The 16,809-nt window shown below is 36.4% G+C and overlaps 1 protein-coding gene across 10 annotated transcripts in view; it reads right to left on the bottom strand.

Moving 5' to 3' along the window:
- Positions 1-16,809, bottom strand: part of LOC115421850 (rap1 GTPase-activating protein 1-like) — a 42,734-nt gene that overhangs the window by 24,369 nt on the left and 1,556 nt on the right. For all 10 annotated transcript variants that reach the window (XM_030137822.1, XM_030137818.1, XM_030137819.1 and 7 more), the window contains exon 2: positions 6,849-6,884. In XM_030137822.1, the coding sequence (XP_029993682.1) occupies positions 6,849-6,884 (36 nt within the window). The remainder of the gene's footprint in view (positions 1-6,848; positions 6,885-16,809) is intronic.

Genomic DNA, 16,809 nt, shown 5'->3' with positions numbered 1-16,809 from the left:
AATATTTTCATGATTAAATTACAGCTGCATTATCAGCCTTTAATCTTAACATTGAAATGTTCTTGGAACAGATGAAGATTTTGTTTCAGGATAAATTAAAATAGGCATTATTCAGTTTTATTGTTATATCCCTTTATCATCAAATGCCTTGACAGTAGCCTCTCAATGAACAATTCACATAGTTTAAGTTCCCTAATACATACTAAACATGTGAGAAAATGTACCTCAAACACCAGCACCATTTTCCAGAGCAGCTCTTTGATCTGGTTTCCCCTGTGTCACCTTATATAAAGATAAAAGCCTTGAAGAGCTCACAAATTAGGGCCTGGCCTTTGTCTTCTATCTTTCGAAATAAATCATGAAGTGGCACCTGCTGCCTCACTTATGATCTGTCCTGAAACAGAAAGAAATACAAGGAACATATGTGCCACGAATTACCACGTAAATAGACTGTGGAATTGCCCGGTTCACAGGGGCATCCTTCACAGCACCCTCAGACGGGCATGAAGACCTCAAAGAAATGGGACAGTAATTGTCTCTGGTGTGAAACCATTGCTCTGAACGGTGCTTGTATCAGTTTCATGTGGCTGCAATTGAGCCCCAAGAGCAATGGTTTTACTCTTTTTTTTTTTGCTGTAACTCTGGCTACATAAAAACATATGACATAATGTTTAACAGCCTCAAATGTAAATTTTGTCCTCAAAAAGGCAGGGACTAAAACATACTCCAGGAAGTCTTCTAAATCTGTTTTCAGAAATCCCCAACCTTCAGAGGTCCCCTTGTCTTCAAAGTTAATGTACTCACAATCAGTTAAAAGCAAATATTGGACAAAATTCACAAAGCAGATAAGCATGTTCCCCAGGGAAAAGTACCTCTGAAAGTGTTTTACACAAACAGTCAGGTATGAAAATAGCAGTTAGTAGCTCTTATCAGGAGGCTTTAAAACTCCATTTGTTTTTGCATGATGGTATTGCTACATTTTTATGCAATAGTACAGTTTCTTGTGGCCAGAACATAAAAATGCTTAATACAAAACAGCCACACTATCAAATGCTACATGCTCAGAATTATAAATAATAAAGCAGGTTATCTGTGGGATTTGATGCGTGAGATGAATCCATGATGGTTTCTCTTCTGGCAACACAAGAACACACGCCTCCTCTCACAGCTGGTCGTTTTCAGTATGCATTGAACACACAGGTACAGCAGGTGTCTTTGAATAAAGATGCACATTCTACCAACGCTGAAGGCACAGTTTTTAACCTTACTTGTCTTTTATAATCTCATTGTCCAGTTTCCACAGTGGGTGCATTTCCAGTCTTTAGAAATGTACGTACCCTCTGGGGAAATCACAGACATCCAGATGTGACTTTTCAGCGAAGGACGGTCAGTTCAAGGTCTGGTTGTTCTTTCTGATATTAGAGCTACTGTTTCCGTCTGTTACATTAATCTTTATTTATTTGATAAGCAAGTTTGTATCCCTTCAATGAACAACTATAACAAATACTTTGCAGAAGAATTGGAAGCGTCCAAATTATCTGATGATGTGCATTTCCTTTCCATTAAACCCATAAAGACCCAAACATCCAATGTCATCCAAAAACATCTACTGATTTAAAATGTTTAATATTTGTTGATCCACTAATCTTATCAATACATGTAAATTATTGGTAAATACAGTTTGTCATCTTTTCATGGTCATCAGATATGACCCATTAGGATGTTCAGAGGCTAGTGAACATGGAAACAGTCATCTTCTACAACATTGAAAATGGATGATTTTTACTAAACAAATACATGATAAAGAGGATAACATTACAATAAATGGTGATAAATCACTCAAGAAAGGGTAAACATAGAGAAAAATTCATATGCGAATTATCCCAAAAGTAGTTCTGGGTCTTTATGGGTTAAGGAAGAATTCAGAATGAAAGCAGAGAAGAGCAAGCCTTCGTCCTCCTACAGGCGTAACACTACATGACCATCCAAATGACAGTATCAATGAACAGGTTCCACAAAAGAGATACACCTGTTTTCTAAACAAAAAGATAGAACAAATTGTTGTAAAGCTGCCAGAGTGAAGAGTCAGATTTTGCAAAAGGGAAATGTGCTGTTGAAGTTCCCTGACATCTAGCTCAACCTCCAACAGTCTGCTGTCATCAGAGCTTTATGTTTTTTAAGAGATCTTGTGCTGGTGCTGGATGGCGGATGACATGTTAGGATTTGGATTATTGAGTCGCGTAGAACCACAGGCGAGCTTGTCATTTTGGTGCTATATTTGGTCAGACAGCAGGAGACTCACAGAGACAGTCTAGTATGATTAGGCTTGACAGTTTGCTCTCCTACTACGGTATGTCCGTTCTTCCACACAACCCAGCTTGACATACACAGATGAGCATGCACAAGCAAACTGACACCCGGCCTGGCTCTTCTCAGTGCACCAACACAATGGTGAGCGCATGTGCAGAGAGGACAGACAGATGATGATGCAGAGTGACATCTCATGGGAAATCAGTAAAAACAAACAGAGGACTGTTTACAATGACACTTCTTCAGTGTTTATGACTAGACAAAAAAGAAACAAAAAAAAATTGGCCCAGAATACAGAAAGCGTTATTAAAATAGAATGAGGAAGTGCATAAGACAATTTGAAATAAATAGTAAGGTCAAGGTATGGAAACTGTTTTTGGAATACCACCCACTGAGCACCTCAACAGATACCTGATCACGCTAAAAAACAAGCAGAGCTGACACATCTTTCAGTTTGTAGAGGCTCTAAATATCCAGATAACCCAACTCATAGACAAACATAATTAACAAGAAAGTCTTGAGGCAGTGCAAACCTCCACTACAACAGCAGCTGAATCTCCATCAACACTATCCACAGCGATTACATTGTCTTCACAAAGAATAAAAATCTGTAAAGAAGCTCAATCCCCAAGTATGAGTGCAACTGTGAGCACTTGTGTCCATTGATCTTAAATATCTAGTTGTATTCAACCATGCTCAACATTTTTTAAGTGATCTAGAAGACAAGTCATTTGATATTTGAGAGAAATCTTTGCACAAAATTACACAACAGAAAATCCTTTACTGTGACTTCTGCCTGTCAAATGTTGATTTGGAACTAGATCGTGACACTATAGATGTCATGATCTATAGTGTTATGGCTTTTTTTTTTTTTTTTTTTAAAGCCATACGATTTTTGACAAAAAACACCTAACCCTAACCCAAAAAACACCACTGCATTGTTTTAGATAAATATAAATTTCTTAATTTTTAATAATTTTGTGAATTTTAAAAATGCTTGCCTGATATTTAAAGTCTTGCATGCACTTCCTCCATGTCCCTCCTCCCTTGACAGATTTGATCAAATCCTGGTCTGTCAGTGGGATGGCCTCCAGGGCCACAGCTCGAGGAGACTGTGAGGTGCCACGCAGGCGCACTACTTTATGACAAACTACACTTTCTTTCACTGGGACTGAATATACTGGAACAGTTTACCACTCAACAAAAGAGACTCACAATCATATACCTCATTGAAATCACAACTTAAACATTGGATGAAGGAAAACCAAGCCTGTGACCATCAGTAGATTGTCCTCACTGTGTGTTTGTATGTTTTCATGATGTTTTGTCCTTTGTCAGTTGTCTTTCTTGTCACCTGCCTAGAGATGGAAATTAGCACTGTTGCTACAATCTGGCATATTTACAGCTGCAATTGTTGTAGATGTTCATTAAAATGCACTGTCCCTCATAAATAAATACATGTATGTGGTAAATTAGAATAAAGTCAGATGGGTTTTAACAAGGATAGGTTTTTTAAATTAAAGAATAGAAAATATGGGAATTTTGAGAATTTCTCTTGTTATCATCTGTATCACTGTCAAAAGGAACTCAGACACACACAAAAAGCAGGTGATGTGGTAAAATTTGGGGCAAAGAAAACAAGCACATGGTAAAAGCAGGAGAAACATAAGGTCCTTGGTGAAGGTAATAATTAGTACTTAATTATTGTTGCAGGATGCACTCTGTGTTTTGCATGATCCATGTTCTGACATTTAACCACTAGAGGGCAGAGGTCAAAGCAGCAAAACACAACACAACATTCACTGCACTGCTCTGCTAAAACAAATACAAGTAGAAACTTAAAAAATGTCAGAGCTGCAAGAGAGTTAAATATTATGTGAAAGGTGTTTGCATTTTTAATATAGGGCTCAAAGCGCAGGTTGATCATAGTCATAACTGATATATATATGTGTGTGTGTGTGTGTGTGTGTGTGTGTGTGTGTGTGTGTGTGAGTGTGTGTGTGTGAAACAGAATTGTTTCACATTTCTGGTTTCAGAGTGTAGATTTGTCCAGTCTTAAGTTCAGGAGAGATAAACCATGGAGAAGGCATTAAGATCAATGCTAACACTGTCTGAAATAATAGGCCAGATGCTATACAATGGCCAGTCAAGTCATAATAATCCATCGAATCACAGGCATAGAAAGGCAGAGGACATTTTGTGTTGGATATGGGTTATATAGTGATGTGTAGGAGAGTGAGAAAGAGAAAGGCTCTTATACAACCACTGTGTATGGTCATTATCCATGCTAACCCTCCTCTCCCATTTCCTCCCATCAGGGGAGATTACTAAGACAGGATTACAACCAATTACTGGCCTCCCCTGGTGAGAGTGGAGATGGAGCTTGAGGATCATCTGTTTATTGTGTATGACCCACAATGACCAGACAGGAGATGGTCATTTAACCTTTAATACCAGTGAGGACTGAAGGATCAAAACAGAACTGATGGCATTAAAACCTTTGGTACTCATTAGTTGCATATGATAAGAGAAAGTATCAATGCAACATTAGTGGAATTAGATTTTATAGCCGATATTACTGTCTTTAATAAGGTATAAATAGTCAAGCTTTATTATAGTGTCTAGAAAAATGCATGCATTAGTGAGGTGAAGACTTTAGTATCTAGAAAGTGAGTTAACCCATAAAGACCCAGTGCTAATTTTTTCTCTCTATTTAAGCTTTCTTAAGTGATTTGTAACCATTTATTATATTATAAATCTTCTGTATTTTGCATTTTTCATTATAAATCATGTATTTTCCTATATTTCCTATACATAACTTAGATGCTCATGAAAACTTAGTAAATTCAAGGGTTATTATATTAAAACAGAAAAAACTGAAGTAGTGACTTTTTCAGCAAAGTTTTCTGTAACTGAATGCAAAATCAAGCATCTACAACAACTGTCCTTGATCCAACTCTGGTGAATCAGTGTAGCAGAAGATGACAGTGTTTCCACATTCACTATGAAGCCTCTAAACGTCCAAATGGGTCATATCTGACGACCATGAAAAGATGACAAACTGTATTTTACACCAATTATTTACATGTATTGATACGATTAGTGGATCAACAGGTATTAAACATTTACATCAGTAGATGCTTTTGATCGTCAGTGGATGTTTGAGTCTTTATGGGTTAATCATGCAGTTAAAGCACATTACTGTAAAAACTAACCAAAGTACCTTCACATAAATTAAAAAGAAACTCACCAGAATTTTCTTGGCCTCCCAATCCGGAAAGGTGAGCATGGCATTTTGCAAGGGCTCTAATAGTTTTGCCTTTGTCTGAAGATTGAGCTCAGTCTTAATTTAGTGTCACACACTGTTCAACGTAATGAACCTGCAGCCGTTAACTGATACTGCATCCAACCTTGAACCTTCTGAAAATGAATAAAGTGGAGAATCTTCTTTTAAAGTTTTGCAAACATCTAATGCTAGCATCTACTCCATCCTAGTACCACAGGTGTTATTGTCCACAAACGTACCTGTCCTGTGAGGAACACTGATTATAAACCAGATTATAATTTAACTTCTTTTGATACAATTGTATAGATACTCCAAGTCTTTGGTGCATTGCTCCTTGCTTTTAAGAGGAACATGACTCTGCCTCAGGGTGTATGGACCAAAGATGACTCTGCTGAACTGTTTCTGATGAGTTGCAGGCATTACTCGCAGCTTTTCTCTTCTTTGTCTTGCTGTCATCACATTCACTGACTCCTCTTCTTCACACCCCACAGTTCTGTTATCCTCTGTGCTGTTTTCTGTCGTCTTTTATCTCCTCCTCTTCATCTTTATTTTGCTTCAGTGCCTGTCATCTTTCTCTTTTGGTCTAAAGTGCAGTCGCTCTGTTTGTCTGATGCAGTAGCACGTAGCCTGATGGCCAGACTGCAGTATCTGAAAGCAAGCCCAGTCTGTGCTGAGTAATGCAGGCCTGGCTGTTAAAAGAGAGATCTTCCTGTGTCTGTAATCCAGAGGGAAGGCGTGATGATACTGCAGCAAAGCACTGCTTACCTGCTGCAGTCAGACTGAGAGGGTAGAGGGCCAGACACTGTTGCCACCACACCTAAGGATTTCAGAGATGGAGTGGTATATCTGCAGTGTCAGGAGGTGTGCATGCTCGGCTCTCTGCCACCTCCACATGCCACACACAGCAGCACTGCAGAGAAGGCAGAATGGATGAGCAGTGTGACTGGACGGGGTGTTTGTCTCCCCGCTGTCGTCCATCTGCTCCACTGTTTACTGGCCCATTTGTCTTACTTACACCTCACTCAGTGTACACCAACACACATACACACCTGTAAACTTTAATGCTCAGTCAGCGACACTGAACACACAGAGAGGAAAAGCTTTTGGGATTTTGATTCACGGTATTTGGTTATTAATACTGAAAAGTGATTTTATTTGTATTAATGATTTTTTTTTAAGACTTTCTCAGTGCTGCTTTGTCCTGGCATAAAACACCAGCTTTGGAACAAAAAGTGAAAAAGTAAAAACTCACCATAAGTTTCTGGCCTTGGAGAAGGTCTTGTCCACCCTGGAAGAAAAAAAAACCTATTAAATATTTCTTACCTGCAATTTCTGAGTAATTTATAAGCATTTAACTTTCTGCATGAAGGAAGTCAGTGAAAACCATACAAATTACAATGCTCCAATAGACACAAAATGATATAATATTGTTTGTTCTATGGAGAACTGTGTAGCATACAGTAGTGGAAATAAGTTTTCGGATACCCTTGAAATATCATCATGAAATAAAGCTAAAGGATAGACTGTCATGTGGAGAAGGGGATTAAATAAGTTATACTTCCTCCCACTCCTTTTTGAATATGCAAATGAAGTCATATTTTGTTTCATGTATATGCTGAAGATTTTCCTGTTTGCTTGCAATCTGTGCTGTTTCTAAGGACTAAAGTAGGATGGCTTTCTTTGTTCTGTTGCATATTCAAAATAAGATGAACTGAAATATTTGCAGAAAAATCTTTTTTGTGTGGTGTGGCTGCATCAGACAGACACAAATAAAAAAGTACATTTACATTTTTTTTTTAATTATTAATAACAAGAAAAAAGAACAACTAAGTTCTCGACAGTTTCAACATATCATGGTCTGGATGTGTTTCAAGGGGCAACAACCAGTGTTGACCTCAACAGAACAGTGCATGTGCAGGAGGGAACATGTGGGTGTCGAGCAGACTACAAGGCAGAGTTTAATGACCTCAGGGTGATTCTTAATGTCACATATCACAAATGCATGGGTGTCCAAAATCTTTTTCCACCACTGTATATTAAGAGGAGACCCATATTAACTCCATGCACCCTTCCTTCTAACAGTATATCCTATAACATGACTTACCCACTGTAATAAAAACAAAATAACAAGACAAGGAGGACATGGTCCCACTACAGACGGTCCAGAAAGAGCCAAATTTAGTTCAGAGTTCAGAACAATGATCAGACTGGACTTGGTATGTTTTAAATTTTGAGTATTGGCATTAGTTGTTGATTTTAACAGAAATGGACACTATTTATTTTACGTGAATGATAAATAATGGCAGCACAGGTTGTAATAGGAAGCCTTGCAAGTGTGATTGCTGTGGAATAATGTTCTTTAAAAAAGTGCACCACAGACAGAGCAGTGATTAAGTCTACAGAAAAACAGAGATGAAACAGTGTTAAGTTTAATTAATGTGCCTGTGCCTTAATTGTTGTTATAATGACATTTTTGTAATTTATTATATCAAAACATAATAACAATCAAATACTTAATTTAGAATAAGATGCCATTTTAATAAAGAGCTTGTATATGTAACTATTTCATACATACTGAATCCTTAATCTCACAAATCATCTTACTGAAAAATAATTCAGTTGCAGATGTTACATTTTCATTGCATACGACAGGAGCTGAACATTGGAGTGCGGAACGTGTAAAAACTGTGGTCCAATCTGCTTACAACAACTACAAGGCTCTGGTTGTGCAGCAGGACGTGTTTCCCTCAAATAACTCCTGCCATCTGTGGAGGCAGCATTTCCAAGGATGATAGGATGATTACTAAACTGGTGTTTCCTGAGACGAATGAATCTTGTCCTGGTTTGACTCCAAAGTAAGAAGCCCATTACTCACTGTCAGTAAATCATCTGTCCTCATATCACTCTGGATAAACAGATTTAAGCAATAATCACTGGAAACAATGAGTAGATGGTATTGGGAACTCCTCTCCTCATCTGAGAATGCAGGGAGCTGTTTCTGCCAACAGATGGCACTGCATGTGCAAAAAAACCCACAATAAACACAGTGGAAAGACTGAATTCACCATAAAACAACAATCTGCTTGATAAAATGAATCTTGTTCTTGCTTTTGCTCTGCTTCTAATATGAAAAAATTCCAAAAATACAACTTAATTGTTTTCTACAGCTGCTGTTTTCTAAGTGTCACTGAGGCCCAGTAAATGACTCATGCAGCTGGCCTTTCTCTTGTGATAAGCTCATGGTGACACAGGAAAATGGGAATGTGAAGTATGTTTGTCAGTGCTCATCACCAGAAGAAAAGTAAAAAAGCTTGGCTTTATATTTTTCCTTTTTTTTTTCATCCCCTTGTTGCTGTGGACACTTTACATGCTGACCCTGTCTCCTATGACTGTATGTCCAGCGTTTTCCCTGAAGCCATCACTGTGTCTCTGACTGTGTCACCAGAGTTCAGACTGCTTACTCATAATACCCCCGACAGGACTGTTGAACATGAGACAGCAGCACCACGGATCACAAAAACAATTATGAAAATAAAAGTGGATCACCAGCAATCAAATAAAAACCCACAATCATAAGCTCACAAGACGGAATAAGGAACAGCTGATGTAATATAAAAAAAGTGATCAATCCGAGATGACATTTTAAACAAAAACTGTGCGGACTTCTCTTTTCTTGTAAGGAATTCTCAAAAGATAATTGAAAGCCCGAAGCTTCCTCCTTCTGAGAAATGTGTGTTATTGAAAGGAAACGGGCTGTGGGGGGTTTTGTTTGTTCACTGTACTGCAGAGTCACGAATCAACAGACTTGTGTTGCTACAGTAGGTTGTCGCCTGATTCCCCTCAGTGCAGAAGATCGCTCATCATTTTCAACCCCAGGCCTTCATGTGACACATATTCACAACAAGACAGATTTTCAGTGCCTTCCTATCTTCACTCTATCATCAGTTATGATATTTTTAAGCCTGACAGACTGGAGGTTGATGAATCAGTAGTCGATCTGATGTGAAATGTACACTCGATTTTGGGAAAATGCCAGAATACTTACAGACGATCAATTTTGCTCTTATAAAACTGACAGTAAAGAGGGCAAAGTTATTTTCATATGTACTGAATCACTAAGAAAAACACTTTCTAAACCTCACCCTGGTGATCAGTCTTTCTCAGGTTTCATGGAATTCCTATAAAATTAAATCAGTTAGGGTGTGTTGAGATTATTGAGTCAAGTCTCCCAACTGCAATCCCAAAACCAATACAGGAAATTTGCAATAAACCTTGTTCTCGTCAACATATCAAAACATAATACCCCAGAGCTTAAAACTCCTATTGACATATGGGACAGTTGGGGATGAAGATTTATTAAGATTATGAAGAAAACATGCTGAGCTGCCAAAATTTATGAAACATGTTTCTACATACAGTATACATGACCGCTGAAGTCGGACGTCAGGCCACAGGCTTTGTAAGATGTTGACGAAAATCAATGTTGCTTTCTGACGGATCTACTAAACTAAATATATAGTAGCTGCTGTGGGACAAGATGCTTGTCTTCATTCCTATCGGTCAGTTTACATTATCCAATTTATCTGGACATGTATCTGAACATGATAAAGTACTGTATTTCATGTGTGTTTTTCAGGATTCTTTTTTATCAAATTTACTAAATAGTTTATCTAAGGTTATATATTTGAAATTAGCTTTTACAATATGCGTTCTCCACAATCTGATTATTGGAATTTTCCAGATAGAACTTGACAGATATTTGGTCGATAAAACAGTAAAGAAGTAACCATGCAAAACCAAGACACAGTCAAAGCAGGACTAAAACTAATAAGTAAAAAACAAAGGGAATATTGAAAATAATTATGGACAATATTAACCCATAAAGACCCAGTGCTACTTTTGTGTCAATTCCCAAATGAATTTGTCTCTCTATTTATCTTTCTTAAGTGATATCTCACCATTTACTATAATGCTATCCTCTCTATTTTGCATTTTTCACTGCAAATCATGTATTTTCCTATATTTAATTTCCTATATGTAATTTAGACGTTCATTAAAGCTCAGAGTAAATTTGAAGGTTATTATATCAAAAACAGAGAAAACTGAATAAAAAGTGGCTTAAAAAAAACAACTACATATCATTAACTGAACATAAACCAAGCATCTCCATCCACTGTTATTGATCCAGCTCCATAGGTTTTACTGGTGAATCAATGTTGTAGAAGATGACGGTGTATCCACTTTCACTACAGAGCCTCCAAATGTCCAAATGGGTCATATCTGATGACCATGAAAAGATGACAAAATACATTTTACACCAATTATTCACATGTATTGATAGGAATAGTGGATCAACAGGCATTAAACATTTTAGATCAGTAGATATTTTTGGTCACCAGTGGAGGTTTAGGTCTTTATGGGTTAATAGCACAAAAAACATAACACTGACCTGCCATGCTGCCTGTCACACCAGAAAATTAATATCAAAATATCTGATTACTTATTGGGGATATGTGTGATGTCTAGATTACCTAAATACACAAAGAAATGGTCCAGCAGTTTGTTAAATTTCCTAAAGGAGCCTGTTAGGATGCATCTGATCCTTTCTGACAAAATAAAGAACTTCCCTGAACCCTTAAAGACCTGGAACTATTTATGGGCTGACTTCCAAATTTCCAAAGTGATTTATCATTACTTTATTATAATATTATTCTCTGCATTAAGTATTTATCTGCACAAAATCATCCTATTTTTTATTTATTGATTGCGTAGATGTTTATTAAAGCTCAGAGTAAATTCAAAGATTACGTTAGAACAGAGAAAACAAATTAAAAAGGGACTTTTTCAGTAATTTGTAAAACTACATGGGTTTTATTTGCAAATCAGTTGTTGTAGAACATTCACATTCACTACAGAGCTTATCTGTAGCATATCTGATGCCAATGAAAAGCGAATAAACCGCATTTTAACCTAATTATATACATGTATTGATAGGATTAGTGGATGTCACCAATGGATGTTCAGGTCTTTGAGGGTTAACCAGAGCGTGTGTTGGACTAGAGCAACATCTAAGAAAAAAGTGATACTGTTACTGAAAATAGATAGAAGTATCAAAACATAACATTAGCGTCAAACATTTTTCAAGTGACCTTTGACAATGAGCTGAGGATTTCCCCCCACTAGTATAGTAAAACAGGACGAGAGCAAAAAATGTACATGTACATGGTTCATTAATGCTCTACAAACACTAACTGGGTTCAAATCTGTAGAGGTCTTATAGAGACTGGCTTTAATAACAGTGCTGCAGTGTAGAAGTTTACACTGGATCAATCCATGTTTTTGTACAAATTTATGATTAATATAGTTTTTCAAAGGCATCTTCCAAAAGTCTGTTAGTTATCTTCATCTCAACATATAGAATGAACCTGAGCTTAAATATGTGACATACCTTTCAGAGAAGATTGTGGCTTAAAAAATACAACCAGAGGTGAAACAGAAAACTGAGGGAATCTATTTAAATCAATATTTTTGAGCAATCTTTTCATTAATTTATTTCAGTCATCACTTGTCTCTAAATTGGCTTTAAAATGGTTTGTTTTTTAATCATGACAATACTTTTACCAGTGGTTCCACCATTTATTTATTTATTTATTTATTTATTTATTTTTACATCCAATAGAATCTGTTCTATCTGTGACACATCCATTACCAAAGCAAAGTAAACCTGCTCTGGGTGGACAATATACAGATAAACAAGAAGCTGCAGACCTGACAACAGTGAGAGGTTAAAACTTCCAGTCTTATCAACAAAACAAAGAATATTGTGTCCATCTCTGAAAGAACACTAAAGGAAAACATTAACTACATTGATACATTTGTTGGCTCTGAGTCATGTTTGCACATTCAACACATTCAAATCCCAGTGAAAACAGTGTGCAGCCTAGTTTTTATTAGGAAATAAGACAACGGTGTTTTTAGGACTGCATGGCACACTTTTAAATTACACCCCAGTAGGTGGGAACCAAATACTGAGAAATTATTGGATTCATACTTAATCTATTCTCTAAACTAAGTATCAAATGTGAGCTGGTTTCCATGGAAACAAACATCAGTGAGGGATAAGTAGGTTTGAGGCAAGTTTTAGGAACCTTTGGCCATCACGGTGTCAGCAGCTGCAACACTTTACAATTAGTTCATTCAGCTTAATCTGACTTTAAGTGCAACTTGTAATTTGAATCCCTGAAAAACTTTCTTAAGTATAAAAATGAGCTGAGGCCTGCAGTATATATCATGTCAGCAGCACCGCTTATGGCAAGTAGGTCAGCAGACAGGGCTGAGGAGTCGACCCGAAGGAAATCCAGCTTAAAACAGACAAGTTGGTTGTTTAGCTACAACTCAACGGCAGTAATATTCTCTTGGAGGATAGTTTTGTATCCAAAATATAAGTACTTTAAATTTGGGATTATCTAAATGGAGCATATTTAAAGTCATCTATAAAGACCTGGATGTCGAAAACAGCCAAACATTTTGATTAACTGTTCAGTTCCTGAATACTTGAAAGTTGGTGGTTGCTATGTAAAATGGCCTCTGATATTGTCAAACATGTAGCCTGTGGGCCAAAACCAGCCATTCGAGGGGTCCAATCTGACCTGTGGGACAAACTCGTGAAATGCAAAAATTACACTAAAGATATTAACAATCAGGGGTGTCAAACTCATTTTAGTACAGGGGCCACATGCAGACCAATTTCATCTCAAGTGGAGCAGTATACTACTAACATAGTAAACTATAAATTATTTATTTATGTATGTATGTATAATATTTATAATAATAAACGTAAATTTGTCCTTGTTTTAGTGTAAAAAAGATAAATTACATGAAAATGGTTACAGCAAGAAACTATCCTTTCACAAAAAATGTGAATAACATTTAATATTAATATTAATAATAATAATAATAATAATAATAATAATAATAATTATTATTATTATTATTATTATTATTATTATTATTATAACAATGTTACTAAATGTTTTGTGCCTTTGCAGTTCCACTCTGATCTCTAAGTTGTAATGTGTAAATGATAAGCTGAGGGATTTCCAGGTGGATTTCATAGGTTCCAGGAGTTTGTTCTGAGCTGAAAAAAACTTTGCTTATTTTGCTCCTTTTACATGGAATAATAGAGCTTCGTACATCTGAAAAATCTAGTTTCATTTGATCATTGTATAACTTGTTAACTGGCCTTTTAGCTGAAAAATGATTGTTTCATTTAGGTTTTATTCTTTCCTTGTCTCTTTATTTGGATATCAAATACTTCAGTGTTCTTTTTATTGTAACTGGGGTGCTGTCTTGGCCAGGTCTCCTTTAAAAAACAGATCTTGCACTCGACTACTTGATTAAATAAAAATAAAAAATAAGGATGGTCATTACATTTAATATGTATGTTATAAACAAAAAAATCTGCTGCTGATTTAATATGTTTAAATTAGAAATGACATATTGTGTAACTAATACTATATAAACATAGCATGCATGAAAGTTATTCTTCTTCCATGGGGCTATAATAATTATCTGTGGAGTCATAGTCAGTGTTTGCCAAAGTTCGCCCAGCATGATTTCAGAACATGCTGCAGGTTACTGCCCACTTTTAGGCATAATACACAAACAAAACAGAGCTCTGGAGGTCATGGATGTAACCTTTAGTCCATCATGACTATAAATAGTAGATCAGAAAGCAGGCTATCACATAAACATTAACCTAATTGATTCATTACACTTGCAGTTCTTAACTATAAATTTGTTGCAAGCTATGAAAATAAACAGTATGGTATCAAAGTTGGCCGAGAGGCATTTTGGCTCAGATGTAACAAGTTCAGGGAGAGGGTTCATAAAAAACTGGACATATCTGCAAGAACACATGAGACTGAGGCTGAAAAATTCATCAAAATAGTATTGAAACAGCAAATTTATCAACTAACGTCCAAACCGCAGGAGGTAAAATGTGCTGGTAGAGACTGCAAAAAAACTACAAAGCACAAAAATCACTACCGTTCTCTTTAGTGAAAATGAAAATGAAAATATTTTAATTGTCTTTTTGCAATATGTCTTACAGCTTCTGATAAAGTCCCTTTGTTGTATTAAAACCTATAAAAGCAGTGATTGTTGTGTCTGACACTTTAAAGGACACCCACTAAGAATAGTGTGAAAAAGGATACAGTGAAATAGACAAATCACTATTATAATATTATTTTAATGCTGGTAATACACAGAAAGAACAATACTGAACGTGCCTAAATCTAGACTGTCTGCTGTGTCTCAGTCCAGCGTGGGCTGAATGAGACCATTGACAGAGAAATTAACGCAAAGTGCTGAATGTTCTCATTTAGCTTCAGTACAGTAGCATACAGTCTATGTGGAAAGACACAAAGACATACACACAAAGTACCATAGCTGACTGCTAGCGGGGAATGCAAAATCTCTCATATCCACCAAAACAATCCACCCAACAGAAATCACATGACAGCACAGTTTTGTTTTGTTTTGTTTTGTTTTGTCAGTGTCATGTTTCCTTCTCTTTTATTGCCTGGCAGCATGTCACACATAGTCGGTTTAATTTCTTAAATAACAATTTTTGGGGCTGAGGTGATGCATACACTGCTCATTATTATTTCCAATATATCCATAATTGTGCTTAATGACAATCCTTGCCCTCAAAAAAACTGCGGGTTGCTTTGGTGTCTGTTGTTAACTTTGATTTAAAACACAAAACTAAAAGCCGCTCAGCTGAAAATGTGTCCATCAATGTGATAATGTGACAGCTTTACATTAAAAGCCAGTGAACTACTGGAGGGCTTTTGTTTTAAGGAAGCTCCATGGATTGTTGACTTAGTGAGGTTAATGACCCACTGTGACTCATTTGTTGACAAAATCTGGTAAGATATGAATATTTTTGGTGAATAGTTTTTAAAAAGTGGAATATAAGATAGGAATCAGCAGGTGAACTGGTTAGATCAAGGACCAGATATCGTCAATGCCTTACTGAGTCTTACTTTACAGGTATATTAACCCATAGAGACCCAAACAGCCACCAGTGACACAAACCATCTACAGATATAAACTGGTTAATACCTGCTGATCCTCTAATCCTATCAATACATGTAAATAACTGGTGTAAAATGCAGTTTGTCATCTTTTCGTGGTCATCAGATATGACCCATTTGGACATTCAGAGGTTCTGTAGTTACTGTGGAAACACCGTCATCTTCTACAACATTGATTCACCAGTAAAACCCATGGAGTTGGATCAATGACAGTGGATGGACACTTTTTATATTCAGTTAGCAATATATTTGCTGAAAAAGTAACTTTTTCTTAATTTTTCTATGTTTTGATAGAATTAACTTTTAATTTACTCTGAGTATTCATGAATATCTACATGATATGTGAATTAAACATAGGAAAAAACATGATTTACATCAAAAAATGCAAAACACAGAGGATAATATTATTTTAAAAATTGGTGATAAATCAGTTAAGAAAGGTAGAGATAGAGAAAAATTTATTTGGGAACTACCACAGAAGTAGCATGGGGTCTTTATGGGTTAACATAGGGTTAATGATTAGAAGCATTGAGTTGCTGAGAGGAAGTCTGCCATGACGTGAATCTGAAATAACAAGAGTAACATCAGCGCAGAAATAAGTTCTTGATGGACAGCCCTATGACCATTAGATAATTACTTCAACTCAGCCTTGTTCTGTGTGCGGTTAGCCTCCTATTGTGAATGTGAATGTCGAAGTAAATATGCAAGGTGGACAGACTAAGTAGACAACGAAGAGCTCTCTTGGTTGCCCTACATCTCCTGTTTGTTTTGTCATTGCCCTCAGAAAGGTACTTGAATGGCCTCCAGTTTCAAGCAGCCTTGCCTTGCTGTCTAATCATCTTTTGTCATGCAAACATTTTCTTTTGTCAAAAAAAAGACACTCTTTGTGCTGTCCTCTGTTCAGTGTTCAAAACAATAAGCCTTAAAATTCTGAGACTGAGAGTGCTCTCAAATTAGTTAATCACTTTTTAGAGCATGACGGTTTTTATTCAAATAAAGTCTTATTAGTGAATATACTTATTAAAAACACTAAGCAGCTCATTTTTCTGTCTCCTGGAATAATAAATCAGTGATTCCCTGCATTTTCTAGATTGTCTTTTTGAGCAATGTTAA

Source organism: Sphaeramia orbicularis, chromosome 7, assembly GCF_902148855.1.
Source record: "Sphaeramia orbicularis chromosome 7, fSphaOr1.1, whole genome shotgun sequence".
Taxonomy (NCBI): Eukaryota; Metazoa; Chordata; class Actinopteri; order Kurtiformes; family Apogonidae; genus Sphaeramia; species Sphaeramia orbicularis.
Note: the sequence above shows the minus strand (reverse complement) of the source record. Positions and strands in the feature narration are given on the sequence as shown.